The 20591-nt window shown below is 42.4% G+C and overlaps 1 protein-coding gene across 1 annotated transcript in view; it reads right to left on the reverse strand.

Annotated features, from left to right (window-relative positions):
• Positions 1–7855: 7855 nt before the first annotated feature.
• RAPGEF5 (Rap guanine nucleotide exchange factor 5) overlaps positions 7856–20591 on the reverse strand; it is a 154925-nt gene continuing 142189 nt past the window's right edge. The window contains exons 24-26 of the mRNA XM_054273587.1: positions 18482–18546; positions 13500–13554; positions 7856–10116 (exon numbers count right to left, since the gene is read on the reverse strand). Of these exons, the coding sequence (XP_054129562.1) occupies positions 9998–10116; positions 13500–13554; positions 18482–18546 (239 nt within the window). The 3' untranslated portion in view covers positions 7856–9997. The remainder of the gene's footprint in view (positions 10117–13499; positions 13555–18481; positions 18547–20591) is intronic.

The raw sequence follows: 20591 nt of genomic DNA on the forward strand, positions 1-20591 counted from the left end.
TTTTGCTCTCTGCGCCTGTAATCTGTTTTTTTTATTCAGTCTTCTGTTGTATTTTTGATAAGGTTTAATAAACCCTCCTAAACTATGAAAAGTGAGTAGCTACTCCTCACACTGTCATTACAGCCAACAGCTTTGGATGAGATGCTGACTCCAGGGACCACTGACAGATGAGAAGGCAGCAGTCTTTACTGCCATTAGCATCTCTCCTAAGTGAATGTGCACTCTCATCATAAAGCCTGAAAGTTAAACCCAGAGTAGAACATGCACAAAAAAAGCTGAACAGATAATCCCATCAGTCCACTTAAATGGGAATCTGAGTCAACAAATCTAATAAAATGGGGTCAGTGGACCACGGAGATGACAGAGGAGCCTCTCACTTTGCATTATGTCCTGCAGTCCCTCAAGGTCATGCCAGCAGTTTTGATGCAATAAACCGACTCTCTGGGCACAGGATTTCACCACTAGATGTCAATGGTATTCTGAGTTTTTGAAAGGGAAGATACTTTTCAAAGCAGGTTAAGCGCAGGAAAAGTTTGTTCTGGCTGACACCAGCCAACCACAAGTCAACCAAACTCTTTGCTTGGTCAGGATGCTGATGTACTCCTTTCAGAGATGCCCCCAATAAGAACCCTGTCTGCCTTACACTAACATGTGGCTCCAGTAGTTTCTTGTCTGGTTATTTCTGGGAAATTATACCAACCTTCACCATACTACTATCTCTCAATGTCCTCTGAAAACCTTAACATTTAGCTGAAGTCTTTCCTCGTTTGCATGTGTACAAAGCTGGACCAGGTTCCCTGGAGTCATACAAATTGCTCTGAGCAATCAATCAAGTTTGCAAAATGCACAGAATTAAATTTGATTGACTAAACTACTTTATACTCTTCAGCAGAAACTCCAATTTAAAAGCAAAGTGAATTACATCACTTAAAATTAGGTAAACCTCATCAACTAAGCAGCAAACGAGCAGCAAATGAATTTCAGACATGTGCGAGTTTTCTTCAGATTTTCATGTTATTTTCCCTTAGCAGTACTCCCCTGTTATACCTCTGCTGTGCTGGACTTGTTCAGTTCCTTCTACACCCTGTCTTATGCCCTTGTGCTAGTTTCTACTATCACATCATCACTTATTTGGGTTGAAAAGTGACCTCCAACCAACAATGTGCCCTGAAGCTGGAGCATGTAGCTGTAGCCTTGAGCCAAATTCAGTGCCGGCAGCTGGTGTCAGCCACAACAATTTTCATCCCTGTGAGTGTGACAGGACACCCAACACCCAGCAGCTCTGCCTGGTCCTCTTCTGGCACTGCACTGTGATAAGAGGGATTGGCCTTGTATGAAGCCCAGCGTCAGTAGCAGATAAAGCAGCTCAGGGTTATTTGCTGCTTTAAAGTATTTCAGATTGCTTGAGAGACCATATTCTCTTCTGTAGTGTAGCCAGAGACTCAGTCTGACAGCAGACATTGGGGTATCCTGGGTTTTTAAAACCCAGTGGAAATAATAGAAGTTCAACTTGATTTCACACAGTCTTTCTGAATGACAGGGACACAGACTTATGACAGCAGCTGTTTTGATTAAAGTTTTTCCAAGCTGCTTCACATAACTTGAAGACTTCAAACTTTTGAAGGATTTATGGCCTAAGAATTGTCACCTGGAGCTGCTGAGCTGGCTTTCGCAGAGGACACTGGAGTGTTCCACAGTCACCCCCACCAACAGCCACACTTGATGGGGGCAAGCCCAGTGACCTCAGTAACAGCTTCATTGCTCATGAAGCAACAAAACCTCTGACTAGCATTCCAGAGGGCTCTCACAAGTATTTGTCAGGAGCCTCCATAACTTACCAAGGAGGTGCTTGGTCTGGGGCTTGATGCTCACATTCCTTTTTCATTTCTAGGTCTGGAACACCCCTGTTTACATTTGCTAGTAAATTCCCTTCCAGCAATCCCCAGCTCTTTGCTTTCAAGCCATCTGTCATGGCTGGCAGTACCTCTCTCAAGGGACACTTCACCACTTAGGTTAAACAGACAAGTTCTGCCAGTGCCATTTTTCCCTGCTAAGTAGCACTCTCATCTCACTCATTTCCTACAAAGGCAGCCCCACACTCAGCTGGGACAGTGGCAAGACTTTCCCTTTCCTTTTTTTTTCTTTATAACCTTATCTCAAGCAGTCACTAGCAGTCACTCTTTCTCTGCTGCAGACAGAAAAGGACTTGAATTGGTGTTAGCAACAGCAGGAGAGCAGAACAAAATGCTGCAAGTTTTAGAAGCCCTGACAACTTTCTGCAAGAAAACATACTTGAAAGGCCAAGAAATTTATAGCCCATCTCCTTGCACAAACCATTTTTAAGACCTATCTACTCAAGGCAGGCTGCCCAGCCCAGTTTCTGTCCTTAAGTGTGGTTTAGCTGATTCTGCTTAAAGGCATCTTCATGTCTTGCTCATGCATTCCTATAAACTTATACAACTGAATCACATTTTCAGGGTAAAGTTTGGTTTTCCAATCAAATTTTACTCTCAACTATGTTGATTCACTATTCCTTAGCACCCCCAGGTCTACTCTGACTCCTTACCACAGAGATGAAAGGTGAAACCTTAGCCATAGGAGCTACTGGTACTAGGACGGCAAAGAACACTAAAGGCAGCCCACAAAACACCTTTTATTAGGAATTAGTTCTGCTTACAAGCAAACCCAGCACTATCCACCTCTCCCTGCAAAGTAACAACTTCACCAGCCAAAAATCCCAGAGCAATCAATCAGACCCATGCAGAAAATAAAAGAGCTTCCCTCTCATCTGCTGCATTTGGGTGACCTCCCAAATGGCTCTTCTCTTTCCTAACCCTAAAATTAGTTTTCCCCATGGTGTTGGCTTCCTAGTTTCTCTAGGATGGTTGTGTTTTTCTTAATGGGGAGGATTGCCTCTACCCTGAGATTTCCCCCGGCGAAATCGAACCTGGAAAAGGTCAGCAGCACTGTTCAGGGTAAGGTAAGTTTTCTAAGGCTTTCCAGATCATGCTGATAGGAAAGGTAAGGTATTTACAAACAACTTGAGGGGTGAAGGTGTGGATGTTAACGTCTTTGAAAAGGGTCTTAATGTCGCTACTAACTTTGGGCAGCAGGCTTGTTGCAGAGCCCAGAGAGCTTGGTTCCTGAAACAATCAAGGGTCTGCACAAGGCTGAGTTTCTGAGCTTAGGGGTAAAAGAATAGATTCAAGGGAGGATACATGGTAGGAGGTTCGAGAAGGCTGTACCTTCCTGGTACCTCAGCCAGTGGGGAAAGGAACAGGGCAACGTGCGGTCAGGAGTTCAGGATAAAAGTAGTGGGATATGTAATGGAGTTAATTCATGCTGTATAAATAGATATGTGTGGGTATAAAATATTGTAGAAATTATGTTTTAACCTCCCCAGCCAGGAACAGAGTTCTATTCATATTGTAACTAATTCCTGGCAGCTCAAGATAGCATCAGGCCTGTTTAACATCTGAATGGGACCTTCCTGGACCATAACGATCATTTCTTGTCTCCTGCACCTGGGAGATAACATCGGGGCCTTCCTGGCCATGATTAATTGCAGTGTCCCAAGAATTTCACTAGATTCAGACAGTCCTGTTTGCATCTGGGTACTCAGGGACCAATACCAACTTATTACATGTGAAAGCAAACTTCCTCTGTGTACCTAGACTTCTGTCTGCAGACCGGGACCCGTCTTTGTCTATTTCAACATATGTGTAGAAATGGATTTGCATTTGAAGAAGCGAATAGAAAGATGTGGTCATCTTTGTCTCAAGCAGAATAAACTGCATATAAGCTGGATGCTGGAAACACTCAGGGTGAACCTTTGAGGGGACACTGTCACTCTGTCAGAGGAACCTCTGGTTTCACCCAGCACCCGTACCCGGGACTGACACTGTCTTGATTGTGGTGGTTGCTCGAAATTCTATTTTTTTGTAATTGACCCAATAAATTGTTGTTAAATTTTTTATAAATTTGGCTATCGATTTGATCATTTATAACAGGAGGCTGTGGCCTCCAACACCCCAAGAGAGAAAACCCCGCGGGCATGTGTGCCTCACTGGGCTCTCTCCCTTTATTTGAATAAAGTTGCAGGATTCCTCTGTCTCCTTTTTGGACATAAACATCTGGAGTTTGTGGATTTTCCTGCCAATGCCACTTTCCCTCCCTGGCATAAGAAACAGATGAAAAAGCCATGCTGAAGTCCAGACAGTTCCCTGAATGCATGGATTTGCATCTCTGCAAGTAAGTGGTAGTACAAACCTCCTGGGGAGACCACCAGCTGCAGCTGCTTACCACTGCAATGGGTAGTGAATATTAAAATTATGCAAACTGTATCACTGTCATACTTTTAAAGGTTCTGTGGCAGATGCTGCTCAAGGGTGTTAACAGGGATCTTATGAAATCACAGAATATTCTGAGTTAGAAGGGACCCAGAAGGATGATCAAAAATTAACTCTTAGATGATTGGTCCCTACTGGGCTCAAATCCACAGCCTGAGCATTGTTAGCACCATGCTCTAACCAACTGAGTCAATCTCAGGGCCATCAACAGGCCTCCCTCCAGACAAGAATGAACAGGAGAACACATCCCTTTCAACAACTGTTTGTTTGGCCCATCCTTGCAGGCCTCCTCGGTCCTCCAGACTTTAACAACACTGCTCAATTCTTTGAACTCTGATACAACCGCAAGTACTTCACAATATTACTGTACCCATGAGTGTAAGGTGCCCTCCCACAAGTCTCCACTATGAAATGGTGGGCATTGTAGGGGTAGAGGACTTACCTTCACTGGGTTTTGCTGTTTCATCTCAGTTGCCATCCCATAGCAGCAGACAGCAGGATTCCAGGGCAGAGGCTCTGGGTGGCAGTAAAGTCTGCTGGGACGTGAAACGCTGCAAATATTTGGGGGGTTTGGTTTTGGGAGCATTGTTTTTTTCCTGAGAAGAGGAAATCATCCCTACCTGGGGTAGAGCAACAGTCCCCATGCAGGTCAGTGCTGCTCTGCACGAAGGGCTGTGCTGGCCCCCAGCAAACTGCCCCCACCTGCTGCCTCTGGGCTCACACAGCTCCTCTGTGTGAGGAATGGCTCTTCACAGACCCCTCTGATTACTTCAGTTAAATTCTGAGTCCCTTGGGCAGCTTAATTTGCAGGCCTTCACCAGTCAAGCTCTTTTTCTGGAGGGATAGAAGAGCCCTTATTTGAACAGTTTAGCAGGCTGGTCTCAAGAGACATATCTGCAGCCCAGCAGCCTCTTCTCATGGCTCTTCTAGCACAGCTGGAGCTGTGAGGCAGCTGTCCTCAGCTCCACACCCTGCCATTTGCAAATCATCTAAAAGATATCATCACTCTTCGTGTGAAAGTCTCCCAGCAAGGGCAGTGGAGGGAAGGAGAGCCCTTCCTGCAAAGTTAGCTGCTGGCATGCAGCCACGAGTGGCTTAATTACTGCAACAGGTCTGCAGGTTCTCTCCCAGACTTCTGGGCTATACCACAGAGAGCAGTGATACCAATGGAGGGACAGTGATAAACCACTGAGACCATAAATTCTTCAGATTGTGCAATTGGATCTGGAAAAGTATGTCTGTCTGTAATGTATCTTTAAACTTCATTATGGAGTAGTGTCAACAATTCAGGCTTATTTTAAATATTAAGGTTAGAATTCAACCTATCTGTATATTAACAGTGGCACAAACTCTTTCAAGGTCAAGCTTAAGACTACTTAAGGTGCAGACACTCAGAGCCTTAAGTAGTAAGTATTAATTAATTAAGTACTGCCTATTTGTAAAGCACTCTGAACAGCCATCACGTTGTAAGTACCAAGTGTTATTTCTGTCTGAAATATCCAGGTTTGGCTTGCTAGTTCCCAGGGTTTGCAAGTGGAAAGGAAGGAAGGACAGGGCAAGCCTCAGCTGCTTTACAGTGCCCTTGCAGCCCATGCTGAGCTCTGCCTTCCTGCTGCAGAGCAGCCCAGAGGAAGGAGAGGAAACAGCAGCATCAGGGATGACTGATGACAGGGGAAAGCATTTGCTGTCCTCAGTAAGAGGATCAAGTGCCAATAAGCAGACTCCAGAGGATACGAAGATGGATTTACTCCTCCCCTCTCCCACAGGGACTTCTCATGGTGGCTCAAGGCCCCTCTTTGGCTGAGCTGTGATGACAGGGCACAGCTGAGGCCCCATTAACATCATTCCTGCTTTTGAAACATTGGTACCAGCAAGTCCCACTGACCAGAGACAGATGAGCAGCTCTGAAAGGGGTCAGGCTCCTGAGCCTCTGTGTGAGCCTGCATCCATCTCACAAATGCAGTGAGGGTCTGTGGAACTGGAGGACTGGAAGTAAAATATTCCACATCGGAACAATAAGTATGTGTGGTAGGCATAAAGGCACAGAGCTCAGACTTCATTAAGGTAGTTTTTATATTTTGAAAAGCAATATTAAAAAACACTGGAAAATGCAAGATAAACATAACAGTTGCTTCTACAAGTTTTAACCTTGTATTGCTTGGCCATTTTAACATATAAATTATTGCTTACTAGCGCTCATAAATACACAACACAATAATATGTACAGAGGCAAACAAGCATGAAATATGCAAAGGAAAACATTGGCAACATTGATTCTGGTAAATCAGATTATTTCATACATACCAGGTCTCATGATGGTGGATAACTACTAGCTGTAGTCCCTGAGAAGTTAGGTAAATACCTTGATTTGGGGGTTTCTGTTTTATTACTTTTAATGCAAGCTGACACCATTATGGCACTCAAGAGGGAACAGGCAGGTGTTCTTACCTCAGCTCACTGACTTCATCCCAGTCTCTAACAGTGTATAAGATGACAATAAATAGGCTATGCAAATAAATATTACTCTGCTAAAATGTTTAGCATTTACATCTTTCTTTGTAATTTTTACAGCAGAACAGGTCTTATTTCTGATAACACCCTTTCTTACGCCACTGCTATGCAAATGAAATTTATTGCTATTCAAGATGATGTTGGAACCAAAAAGCTGTGTTAGAGAAACATCTAAATTTGTTGCCACAAAATCCCACTTCAAAGAGGTACAAAGTGACACAGCTCTTTCCTTTGTTCTATCTAATTACTCCCCTTAGGTATGAAAAAAAAAAAAGTGTGCAGAGCATTTAACCCCAAATGTGATTGTGATAAATAGAATTTACAAGATTTATAGTTTTTATACCACATAACCTAATTGTTCTACTGAAGGATGTAAAAAAAAAAATCACACAATATCACCAGTGCTGGACCCTGGGAGAGGCTGTATAGTGCTGCCCTTCCCTAATACAGGGTTTACTTCTAGTTCTCCTCCTAACTTCCACATCTTCAAACTGCTTGCCAGTCTGCAGCAAAGCTCTGCAATACTTCACCAGTGGAATGAAGACATAGAATTTTTAATTAGACATATTAGCTACAGGTTTGGGCTATTTACTTTTCCTTTATAGTAACAGTCCTAAGGTCCAATTCTCAACACTTAATTGAAGCAGCCATGTTGGATCCTCACACCTGAAACTTGAATCTGAGTTATACAGGCCACTACAAAAACTAGTTTGCAAAGCTGTGACAAGTTGTCTAATTAGTCACAGCAGAGATAACAAGGTTAATGCTGGCTGTGTGCCTTCAGACTGATTTTATGCCAGCTGCAAGTGATAGACAACACCTGATTTAGTGTGAAATTACAGATGTGCAGAAAGCCAACACCTCAGCTGCCTCAAAGCCTATTGGGATGAGTTAACACATCCCTTTACTTCATTTTGAGTTGGCAGAGTGAGAAGAGTTCCAGGTAAGTCTATCAGGCTTTCCAATCAAACCCTCAGCACAGAGTCATCTTTTTTTATTCTTCTCCAACTCAGCTGCTGCTTCACCCACAGTAGCCACCAAAAGTATCACAGAGCCAAATGCAGTGAACTGAGAAACAGCCCCACCTTCTCACCCTGAATACCTCTGAATGCTCCCTCTCCCGCAGATTTCCAGAACAACTTTGTGGACTAGAGTGTTACACCTCACAAGCTGAAGCATGCAGGCTGGTCTACACACAGGTTCCTAAAAATAATGCCACAGTAAAAAAAAAAATTCACAAGAGGGAGCTCAAACCCCAGGAAAGCATCCAGGTAATGCAGCTATGTTAGGAATTCTAAGATTCTAAGTGCTGTAGCCCTAGGAACAACTGCAGAAACACAAGCAGCAAATTGTATCTGGTTTTTGTTCTTACACTGCAAAAAGGAGCCCACCACAGCTAGTATCTTCATTTGAACAGTTTTGGTCTGTTTGCACAAAAAAGTTATTTACAATATGTGCAGTTACATCTACAGAAGAACATAGGAAATTTTTACTCCATGGCCAGCAAGAGTTTATTTTTTTTTTCTTTTTACTGGGTAAAAAGAAATTTCTTTTTTCTTAAAAAAAAATCATATAGTATTTGATAATAACAAAGTACAAGCAAATACATTTCTGAAACATCTGTTTCCTTTACAATAGATCTATACAATATTTCACAGATGGGAAAACTGAATGCATTCTACAGATTCCCCCACAGACTACTTGTTAAAGCTGCTTTTTTTTTTTAAAATCCCTTTAAACCAGAGATAACACAATTAGGAAGAGCATGCTACTTCAGTATTCCCACATTTTAGTAAAAGAGCATTTTCTTGGAAGTCTTCCTCGTGTGGAAAACATACAACAGAGATGGGCAAGCAATGCAATGCATCCTCCCTGCTCTGTAAAGAGACCTTCACTGGCACTGTGAGTCAGTGCACAAAGACATGCCAAGGAGCACCCTCTGCACATTCCTGTGGCACTCACTGGATCATCTCAGGGCAACTCCTTAGCACTGGAAACCAGGTGATGGTGGTGCTTGAGATGTAGGTCAGCTGTAGACATTACTTTAGAAATGCTGCCTCAGCACAGGCCCAGATGCAGTACTTTTAACTACATGAGAATTGTCACGGGGAGGGCTGTGAAAGGGACAAAAGCAGTAAAGGCACTCTGATGCTGAGAGCCTGGTGTGTCTGCAGGTAATTACACCGGTACCCTGTAAGGGGCACCTTTCTGATCTTTAAAAACTAGAAGCATGTGCAAGTTAGGTGAAATTTTACTTCCTGAAATGGTATTTCCAATGGGGGGAATTAGAAATGTAGATGGATTGAGGCATTTGCCTGTGAATAGATACAAAAAAAGCTGTAATCCAAGCAGAAAACAAAGTTCCTGCTATAATAATTTATAACACATTAACTGCAGGAGCCAGTGCTAAATCTGAGATAACTGAAAAGGAAGAAAATAATATGTTTTCAGTATACAAACAATTGTGTCCATAAATTGCAACAGAAGTGGATTGGCTCCTACAGTGTGTTTTATAAAGCATATTTTTGCAGGAGCCATAACAGAGTGAACTGTTTACTGCTGACCTCCACATCACAACACATTCTTGAGCTTCATCTGGTTGCACTGCCTTGCTATATTCCTGCTCCAGGTTGCTCGCACATCTCAAATACTATGCTCCAGTGGACTCATGGGAGCTGCACAGATTGCACATTATTTTTGGCAACAATACTTTGGCAGCCTTGAATTAGTGAGGTACATACTGTGGTGAACTGGGAATCAACCCCCTTGCGGCATGTTGCTCGCTGAAATGTTTTGCTGCTGTGACACGATGATTCCTTTCTTTCTAATACTGGCAGAATTTGCATTGAAAGCTACACAGGACCAAACAATATTTTCACAGAAACCAAGCTGCTGAGCTCAAAGGACACTGCTCTGCTGCCTCAGGTCCCAGGGAGCAGCGGGAATGGCACCAAGCTTGCCCTGCAATCCTGCAAGCAGCTCCTTTGCTGGCTCTTGCCTGATTTTCCTGGGCATGTTGTGTGAGCTACTGATAAAACTCAGTAAACCGTTCTCCTATAGGGAAGCAACATGCTTGGCATAAACATTCACTTAATTCAAAGTGCTGCAGTTACAAGGTTACATGAAGCTGTGCACGCTCACGCTCGCGGCTCTATCCTGTGAGAGAGCTCAAACAGAGCTTGCTGGTTGTCGATGACATGCAGGTGGTGGACGTATGGCTTCAGCTCGTGGTGCTCTTTCGAAGGAACTTCATTGCCTGCAAGACAGGAGAAAGGGCATGGATCAGAAAGCTGTGCCTTGCCTGCTGCCTCTCTGTCCTCTGTCACAAAGTCACTGCTGTGCCACTTGCCGGGCGCTAGACAGCCACAGGAAAGACAGCCAGTAACACAAAGGACTTGCTGATCAAGTGCAATGAATGAGGTAACAGCTAGATAGAGAACAGGAGAGAAGAAAAAAAAAATAGGCAATTCTGGGCAGCCAGCATGCATAAAGGAGGGGGACATGAGGACGGCAAGAGGCTGACTCTTCCCAAGAGGAAGATTTAGTTCTGCTGGCAGTACAGGCAGTCCATCCCCTGTGAGGGTGCTTCAGGGTTTCCTTTGAGCTGCTCTGGCAGCACAATGGGACCTTGAGCAGGGGTGGGCAACGCAGCCTGCAACTCTTTAAAAATTTTAACCCAGTCCACAAGACAGCAGGCCCTGGATGATTTTCTTCAGAGCCAGTGAAAGGTGACAGCACAGCAGATGGATACGAAACCTCTTCAAAGCTGCTCTGACAGACCCCTGTGTTTTGATCTGTTAGGCTTTTGATTTCTGATCTTGTAACAGAGACAAAAGTCATGCTGCCATTTCATGGGAGTTTATGCAGCAAGAGGAATTAGCTGTGTAACAGACAATCTGAAGGGTGGCCTGAATAGCAGTTTTTCTCTGGTACAAGCTTTATCCTCAAAATGGGCTTGTGGGACCTCCCTGCCTGTGAAACCATCCAGCATGGCTGGGACTAGCAGAGAGAAATAAAATAAAGCCAAGCCCAAGATCCTTCAAGACAGGCAGAGAAAGCAACATTGCTGACTTCTGGCAGACGAGTAAAGTTGGAAAGCTCCATTCATGTCCAGGTCCTCAATATTACCATAAACTGAAAAAAAAAAACTACCTCAAAATTCCCTGAACCAATCAGCTTAACTCATACACTTCTTCCCTCTCCTTTGTTTCATTATCATCCTTTTCTCCACACTCTCCAGCTGTATGAGCAAGTTTCCAGGATTCACCAATCCCTTGTTTCTGAAGATATGTGTGTGGTGCTGTGTGTGTAACACGGGATGTGAATGCAGCCAGCTCTGCCTGTGTCTGCTGATGGGGCTCCTGGGCAGCTGCCCTAAAGAGCTCTTGCAGAGCAGCCATCTCACTTGAGCAGTGTTGGAGAGAACAGGATAATGTGATAAATTTCTGTCAGGATACAGAGCTGACCTTTCTGTTCTGAGGGAACAGGATCCCAGCAGCTGTGCTGCTCATAGTGAAAAACATTTGTATTTATCATTAACACCTCAAATAACAAAAGCTTGAATTATGTTGTTTTTTCAGGCTGTTCTTCCTCACTTTGGAAATGCTATTATTTGTTTTCAGGATTTAGGATATAAATGTTATTTGCTTTAAACAGGCATTTCAGTTTTACTTGGAATCTAACCAGTTTCTAATCCAGAAACACTTTGGCCTGCAAGCTTAATATACATGATACAGTTCATAAACAATAATAATATTCCTTGCTTAGTTTTGTTTGAATTTCTTCCTACAGTGAGACGCCTGCTGCTCTTAGGCCAATCTGGGAATTGATGCAGTAAAAAGATTCACATTCCTGAGAGCAAAATAAGCCCACTAGAAAAGGAAACTGTCCATAAAGTCTCAATAAATATTCAGTGAATTCATTTCATGCCTAAACGAATTTTAGGGAAAAAAAAGTGCCTACAGGGATGTCTGTATAAGCTGCTTTTTAAATGCCAGCTTCACAATAAATCAAGTCTGTGCTAAAATAAAATAACAATTGCCTACTTCAAACAACCAGATTATATGATAAATCTCAGGTATTAACCTTGGATTTATGCTGCAAGACTTACAAAATCACTTGGAAAAATAAAAAAGGCAAAAATGAGATGAAAGATGTGCAGGGAAAAGTGCAAAAAACCCCTCACATCACTGAAAGGAAACAATTTTACTTTCCATAATGCCAAATAGGAGACCTTTTAATTTAAAGAGGCGTGGTTTGGATTAATCAATATTTCCTTCTGTATCTGAATTAAAAGAAGGCACATCTTGCTCCTTCTCCCCTGCTTTGTCTCTTACATACATTTATATATATATATATATATATATATATATATATATATATATATAATCTCTTTTTAGAAAAATTACTCAAGAACCATAATACTGAGCAGCCATTGTTTAAAAGTAATACTGTATATACATGTGGTAATTCTATAGAGCAAATGTTTAACAGAACTCTTAAAAGTACCTATTATTCTCCAAGGTACCTGTATTTATAATTAAAATTATGATTATTGTTCTTTTTGTTGGAGTCAATGCTGACAGCTGCTGAAAAGTCAGTGGAAAAAAGTTATTATTCAACTCTATTTTCCCCAAGGCTGCAGCACAGTTCTGAACTTCTCTTTGAAAAAGAGGTTTTAGTGGCTTCAATAAACGACATATTTAGTGGGTTTGGCTTAAAAACTAACTGCTTCCTAAAGTAGTTCTTCTGTCTCCTTCCTGTATTTAACATCTCTGCAGAGAATAAGAACACTGAGAAGGAGAAAAGCAAGTTAAGCAGCAGAACAAAGAGAGCTGAAGTTTTCTGGCATAGTCCCTCAGGGTTGGATTCTCTAGTGGCTAATAAGGCAGAAACAACAACAAAAATATTTTTAAAAAAGCAACAAAAAAAGTCCTCCGTGCAGCTGAGGCACTCACAGTCCTTGCCTCCAGCATTGATCCTCCAGTGTCTAAAGCAGGCACAGCTATATTTGCAGCTTCCCCTAGAAGGGGAAACAACCCCCTCATTTCTTCCTACTCAACCACTTTCACAAAACCCACTGGATCCTCATACCTTCGAGACTTGTACAGTTTTGTGAAACGTCCTTGAGAAGCCCAGACAAACACACAATTGCTCTTGGTGAAGAGCTGAGTGGGAAGCTGTGGGGATGAGTACCATCCTTTAGCTGCTGGAAGCCAAGGCAGCTGTGAATTCCTTACCAAAACACTCGGACTGGCAGGAGACTGAGCTAACTCCTTGATAGCTGGGAAAGGCAGAAACAGCAGCATACACCAGGGGCCTCCATTGCTGAGTGCAGCTGGCATAGATCTTACACAGGCTTTGGAAGAAATGGCAATTTTTGCAGGAAAGTAATTTACTAAAATTTGGAAGCCATTCCTAGAAACATTTTGTAAACTAAAGCTAAAACTGTGGGTTTTGCTGTGTTGATCTTCCAAAAATGATGCCTTCTCTTGACTATTGGTTAAATAGGTTTTGACCACATTCTGTAGTAAACCTGAGCAACTGGAAAGAAAACGGGGAAAAAACACCAAACCAAAAACTCAACAAACCCTCAAGGATGTACAAAGGCAAAAGAAATAGGAAATTTTGTCTACTCACCAAATTGGTTATTTCTGCAATGTCTCAATGACCGAACAGTATCTGCAATCATGTGCTGCAAAGACAAAACAATAAACATCAGTGCAAAGACCTAAGAGAGATTCTGTCATCAGAAAAGCCTGAAAAATCTCCTTGCCCTACACTGAACAGCAAAAAACAACTGTGGTAAGGTAGAAAATGAAGACAGCAGGAGAATCTTTGCTCTTTGATATCTTAGTGATACCATTTGATGAAACAGGGTTAGTCAGGATGTCTTATTGATATCACATAGATTAAATGAGAACAACTCCCTAGGAACCTGTGGAAAGTGGTAATGAAAAATAACCAAACAATTGCTCATTTTTCTTACAGCAACTTTTATTAAACTGAAAACCTACAGCAAGGAAGGCCTGTGGACTGGGTGAGTGCTTTGGTGTTCAAATACAGCTTTAGTGCATTTCCTAAGGTATTGTGTAGTCTGCAGCCTCTCCTTCTGTCTCCACATTTGTATAATTGGACTGTAAGCCTCTCTGTGGCACAGACTGCACCCCTAAGTGTACACTTGTGTAATGCCACCACACTCAGGCACCACTCTCAGCATAACCAGCACAAAATAAAAGAGCCCACAGCCCAAATGCTGCAGTGCAAACACCCTGACATCCCCACACATAGGTACCAAGTAAAACTGTCCTGTAGGTATCCTATTTTAACAAAAGCTGGTGCTTACAGGGATATTGGATGTTCACTTACATTCAGCAGAGGAAACAAATGGTTTAAATTCAGATTTCTCATACAGGCTCATATCATCAATTTCCAAAAATTGGGATTTTTCCCTACAAATCAGTAGAGGGAGCTTATTCTCACTAGATACTACCCAAAAAGTTCTTAAGCCATTACTTTTAAAAATTTTTACTGTTTCTGAGGCAATTCCTCACCAAATCTAGTAAGTAACAGAAGAAAATTGCAGTTAGCGGGAATGAGCTGAAAGCTCATGCAAACAGCTGATGCTCATTTTACATGTCCCTCAAAAATTATTAGTGGTGGAAAGGATTAACTGTCTTGAGCAGACTATCTTTAAAACCAGACTGATCCAGAAAAGCTCATCTCTCAACATCCTGGGAGTGGCTTACAAGGCTCCTCCACAGAAAAGCTTATCATGAGAGCACATTTAATGGGAACTTCATATTTCTTTCATCAGTAAATCAAAATAAATTTTCTTGTTACCCGCTGTGCTTCATTTGCCATGAAATTACACAATCTCTTGTGCTGATGTCCTTGCACTGATTATAATGAAGTTCTAATGAGATGATCTAGATTTCACGATCAATAATGTGAGTACTGGAAGTACTGAAACTTCCACCAGTGCTGCTGCTGTGATGTTTCCCAGCCAACACTCTCTGCATTTGGATTTTACAAGTCAGAAAAACCCACACATCACATATACTGTAACTCTTTGCTGTCTCTCCTTTGAAGTCAGTCACTGTGAGGGTTCATCTCAGGACTGGCTACTGTAGGTGATGCTCTGGTGAGGGAAGAACCTCTTAGTGCAACATTTAACGCAGAATTGCAAATCCTCTGGCTTTAGCATCCTAATTATGAATTTCTCTCCGGTTTCAGTTCTCTGGGACCTAAAAGTAATGCAGAAGCATTACAGCCAATGTATCTGCAAAGCAAATGCTATCTCCTGTCTGCCTAAACAGGTGCTTGAATACTTGTTAGTGTGATAAGTAACACACATTTCTGGTGGCTTTCCAGCCTGCCAGGGATCATCAGCACTCTTTTCACTGAGGACAGCAGAGCCTCGGGCTTGGGGTTGCACTGATATTTGTGGGGGTGGGTTAAGAACACACAGCTGCACACACACAGTCCTTACAGCTGAAGGCTCTGGGTAAGCCGGTGTTATCGAAAATGGTAATGGCCATTGACCTGTAATAGAGTTTGCTGGAGTGTGGCTAAGACAAGTCATTGCTAAGACATAGCTGAAGGCTGAAGAGAAAAACCTGAAGAAGCACATTTTAGTGAAACAGTTAAGAAAATACCACGGAAATTCCTTGAGATGCGACCATGTAAGGCTATATTTTAATTTATTCCTTCAGATTTAGTTGAAGAAGTAAGTATAATACTAAATATTGATCTAACACTATAATAGACTAGATTTTACACAAAATGCAATTAAATTAACCACTGCAACCCCTTCACCTTTGCTAAAGCTAGGTAACATTCCTGAAACAACAGATCACTTCTTTTCCTTCTCTTTGCAAATTTCCTTCTTTACATTTTGAGTTAACTTTGTATCCACTGCTATAATTTCATGTCAAATAAAATCCAGTCATGGTAGGATTGCTGAGATCTAAGAATATAAAAGAAGCAGGGATTGTAGGGAGAAGGATCTTTAATAAAAGAAACTAATACAATTGGAAAAATAATGGTTCAGACTGACAAGTCCTCCTTCAGGTGAGATGTTTAATGTAGAAATGAAATATTTCAAAATAGTAATCCAAACGGAGACACAAGAAACCATCTTTGCTTTGAAATTCATAAGTGGAAATTCTAGTCATTTATGACAGTAAGTTCCTTCCCCAAAGCAGTAATCTGCTATGGTAGAATAATTCCTTTCTTCTTTTTCTGCAACAGCAAATTTGCAGGTGAGGTTCAGTGGCTTGATCCAAATCGAGCAGGAGTCAATGTCAATCCTAATTTTTCTCAGCTAAGGCCAGAAAGTGCTCAGCACTTCAGTACAGAGCACCGAGGAGGACATTGTTCTTCAGGACAAAGCCCTTACAATTAGAAAAGAAACACGACTGATGAATAGGTGACCACGTGTAATGCATCCTGTGAGTTCATGGCCACCGACTAAATCCAACTGAGCCAGGGTAATACCAGTGTGCAGCCCGAGTTTCCACTACACTGATATTTAAATCTCTCCTAAGCCCCCACTTCCTAAGCTTGCACTATTGCCTGCATTCATATGCACAGGGCTGCATGAGACAGCATGTTTCTGAGAGCGTGATCTGAATGATAATCTGGAGGAAGTGTCAATCAGAACAACTCTCACCCCACAGCCATCACCTCAGCCTCTCCCCCCTTGCCATTTAAAATGCCCATTATCCATTTGAATGGAAAAGGTGAGATCCTGGCTCTCTGAAGTCAATTACAGCTCCCACTGCCTCTGGAAACACAATGGAGACAGAAAGGAAAGGGATTCTTACCCAGGAAGCCCAGCATGCATTAAACATATACACGATTACACAACAAACAAACAAACAAACAAACACAGCCCGATAAGGCTGGACAAGAATTAGATTCTACATATTCACTAAATAAATATATGGGCCAGTGGAAGGATTTTAATAACAATTATGGTGCATCAAGGGCTACTTTAATTTACATGTTAATTGGATGTACTTCCAAGAGGCAATGAAGAAGAACATGCTAATGAGTTTTATGAAAACACCTAAAGGTCAAACAGTTAATGGACTTGGAACAAGAAAACCTTTCATTAAATGCAAATTAGTATTCTTGTAAACTCTGCAACAAGAAAAGGTACAGAAATCAAATAAAAAACATGAAAAAAAGGAGCTCAGGTTCAAAAGTCAGAGCCTACATCTGCTTGCAAGTTGAAAGACAACCTATATTGTGATAGAATGTGAAAATATGTTCAACATCTGGTTCATTAATAACTCCATAGTTGTGTGTTCATTCCTAAACAAGTGTAAACACATGGAGAAAATAGTTGGGCACAATTCACCAACCAGAGCCACCTGCAATAAGAGTTCCAAGGCACACCTGGACAATTGCAAAGAACATTTTGGTTTCTTGGTCAAATACTATAGGGCAAGAAAAAAAAAATTCCAAGCTTCTCTACTCCACCACTGTTCAGATATATAGACTTTGGCTTTTAGTGCCATAGAATCACAGACTAAGCTGAGCTGGAAGGAATCCACAAGGATCATCGAGTCCAGTTCCTGGCCCTACACAGCACCGTGCCCATGAATCCCATCACGTGCCTGAGAGCATTGTCCAAACTCTTCTTGAACTTTGTCGGGCTTGTGCCGTGACCACTTCCATGTGGGAGCCCGTTCCAGTGCCCAAACACCCTCTGGGTGAAAAACCTTTTCCTGATATCCAAGCTAAACCTCCCCTGACACAGCTTCATGCCATTCCTTGAGTCCTGTCCTGGTCACCACAGAGAAGAGATCAGTGCCTGACCCTCCTCTTCCCCTCAGGAGGAAGCTCCAGATTGTGATGAGCTCTTCTCTAGGTTGAACAGACCAAGTTCATGAAAATGTTATCAGAGAAAACCCCCAAACTGAAGAAAACCAACCAACCACAAAGCAACAACAAAAACCAAGCAAACCACCAAAAACCAACACAAATTAGGCAACTCAAACCTCTCTCAGTAATTCCATGCCAGAGTAGATGCCTATGATGCCTAGAGTGAATGTGGCCAAAAATAAATCATCAAGTGCCCTTATGCATAAAAACTACACTAGTGATATTTACAGTCAGTTTAATTTGTACTTCAGACATTATTTTCTTCCTCATTTAACATAGATCAAAAAGTTTAACTTTCATTTAAGATCCCTAAAATTACAATACCACTTGCAGGTGATAAACTAGAGAAAACTGAGGGGAAAAACAAAAAGGAAACATAATTCAGAGAAAGCTGAAGCAGGAGAATTTAACTAATATTAAGCAGCCCACGAGGTGATGCAAAGGAATTGATCTCACTGGGTATAAATGAAGAGTGGACTGTGTAGCAGTGATGATGGCCATTACTGGTTCAGCCACTTTACACAGAAGTAGAGGAGAAGAGAGAGAAGCAGAGGAAAAGAGCAGGGGAAAGAGACTTGTCTGTTTCATCCTGCTTGCTCTTTTCTACCCCTGATTATTTCCTCGTGGTTCAGCCAAAAGAAAACCTTACAGTGTTACAAGACAAGGAAAGCAAAGGGAAGAAGATAACATAAATGTTTTTAAAAACAGGAAGGATAAAATTAGCTTACCAGCTTTTCAAAATTAACAAGGTTATCCAGAAACGTTTTATTTCCTTCATGGATGAATGTTACATCTGGGGGGAGAAAAAGGAAAAACAGTTACTATTCACAACCTCTTTTTTAATGCAAATAAATAAAATTACTAAACAGCAACAAAAAGAAAGAAAAAAATAAGGTAAGTATCCCATTAAGGATTGAGACAATATCTTGTAACAGTGAAACAAAAGCCTGGCCTAATGATGACATGCAGAGATTATTAGATAACAACGATATTTACACATTGTTAAGAAGAAGAGTATTTTTAAGTGGGGGCAAGGATTTCTTATTAAACCTGATCTGTGCTACTTCTGGGATGTATAATATACAGAAGATGGCTGGGAGCAGGGGAGGGCACCCAGAGGGATGGCCCTGCATGGGCAGGGCTGGGACAGGTTTGTCCCTGAGCCCAGAGCTCCACGGGGGCAGAGCTACCAGGTGCTGGAGATGGCTCTGACACCCCTTCATCTCCCTCTGTGGGACAAATGACTGTGAAGTCCTCCCCAAAGACAAGTCCCCAGCAGTGGACAGCCAGAGAGGTTAATCACAAGACACCAAAGTACAAAGCCTTGAAATAAGCATCATGCCTGGGGAAAAACGCTTTTATGTAGTGTTGTTGGAGGGAATTTGCAAAGGCAACAAAAAGGTCGGAGGAAAAGGAAAAGGTCTGTATTTGGCCGCAGGAAGAGAACTGAACACAGTGTAATGAACTGGGGGGAGGGAATATCAAGCAAAATAAACGTTGCCAAGTTAGGATACAATTAAAACAGTAGCTCAAGGCCATTTTCTCTGTTTTTCTAATGCCTATTAGGTCAGAAGCAAGACCTATCTTGGACATAAAGTACCAATAATATGAATAGATTCCCTGAGGAAGTGGAAGCTCTGACTGCAATAGTGCACCCTCCAGGTTACTGGCAGCACAGGCAGGAGCACCACAGCCCTGACCAGCTCTCCTGCATGGGAGGTACCCAGGAGATCCATGAGCAGAAAACGCTGGAGGAATGAGATGGCACTCCAATAGCATTACTCCTGAACAGTCCCAGATGAGGATGCCAGCGGGAGAACAGCACACAGTGAATGGGACAAGAGTCCCTCTCCCAGCAGAAGCGTCAGCCTCCAGCCCAGCAGCCAAACTGGGCCCCTCAGCATGTCCTCACCTCTAGAACTCCCTGTGATACCCACACGGACCCCACGGTTATGGGGGATTTCAGGAGAGGAAACCTGCAGAGAAGCTTCGTCACACACCGCCCCCCATCCACCTCTACCTTCATCCTCTCTCAAAGCAGCCAAGCTGATTTATTTCCTTGGGTTTCAAAGCCTCACTCTGTGCCTGAGGGGCATTTTGTAATTGCTTGGAATTGAAATGCTAAACGGCTTCAAATGCTGCTGGAAACCCGGGGCTGGGACTCTCCTGGGGGGTGATGGAGAGCCCCTGTGCCTCTAGGGTTGGGCTGGGACAGACAGGACGCCAGCCCGGACATGCAGAAAGCACAGCACATGCTGCCAAAACCCCCAGCACCTCCCCTAGCCCCGGGCGGCATCCCAAAAAGCAGAGGGAAAGGAGGGAGCACGACCCTCTGCACCTCCTCTGCTGGGCTGCTTGGGGCACCCAGGGAAAGGGACACAGAATGGACACGACTTCAGGACACAGGCAGTGCTTGTGTCTGTACCAGTGCAGTTAAAAACTGTCCATCACTTCTAATGAAAAACCTATACTGGAAGCAGAAATTTTCACACAGCTTTTTAAGTCATTGACAGCAATGTGTGTATCTCTGAGGGCAGAAGGAACAGAAATTTGCTTTGCAGCCAACAACTAAGAGTCTAGATAAATTCAGTAGAGCAGAAAATTGCATCTGAACTAGGTTATAAGGGTATATCACAGCATTTTATTACACATTTGAAAAATCTGCCTGATTCTCAAAAGCTGTGTCTGTGTGCTGTGAGAGCTCTGCATTTAAATTTAATTAACTTTTAAAAGGACACTCTGAAGTTATTTTTCATAATTTAAGAATTTTTTTTTAATTGAAAATACTTTTGTTCCTATTGTGATGAAATACACTAATTTGCCGAGTTATTAATGATT

Source organism: Melozone crissalis, unplaced genomic scaffold (assembly GCF_028551555.1).
Source record: "Melozone crissalis strain CALT ecotype California unplaced genomic scaffold, PUWL_Pcris_2 ptg000016l_1, whole genome shotgun sequence".
NCBI lineage: Eukaryota > Metazoa > Chordata > Aves > Passeriformes > Passerellidae > Melozone > Melozone crissalis.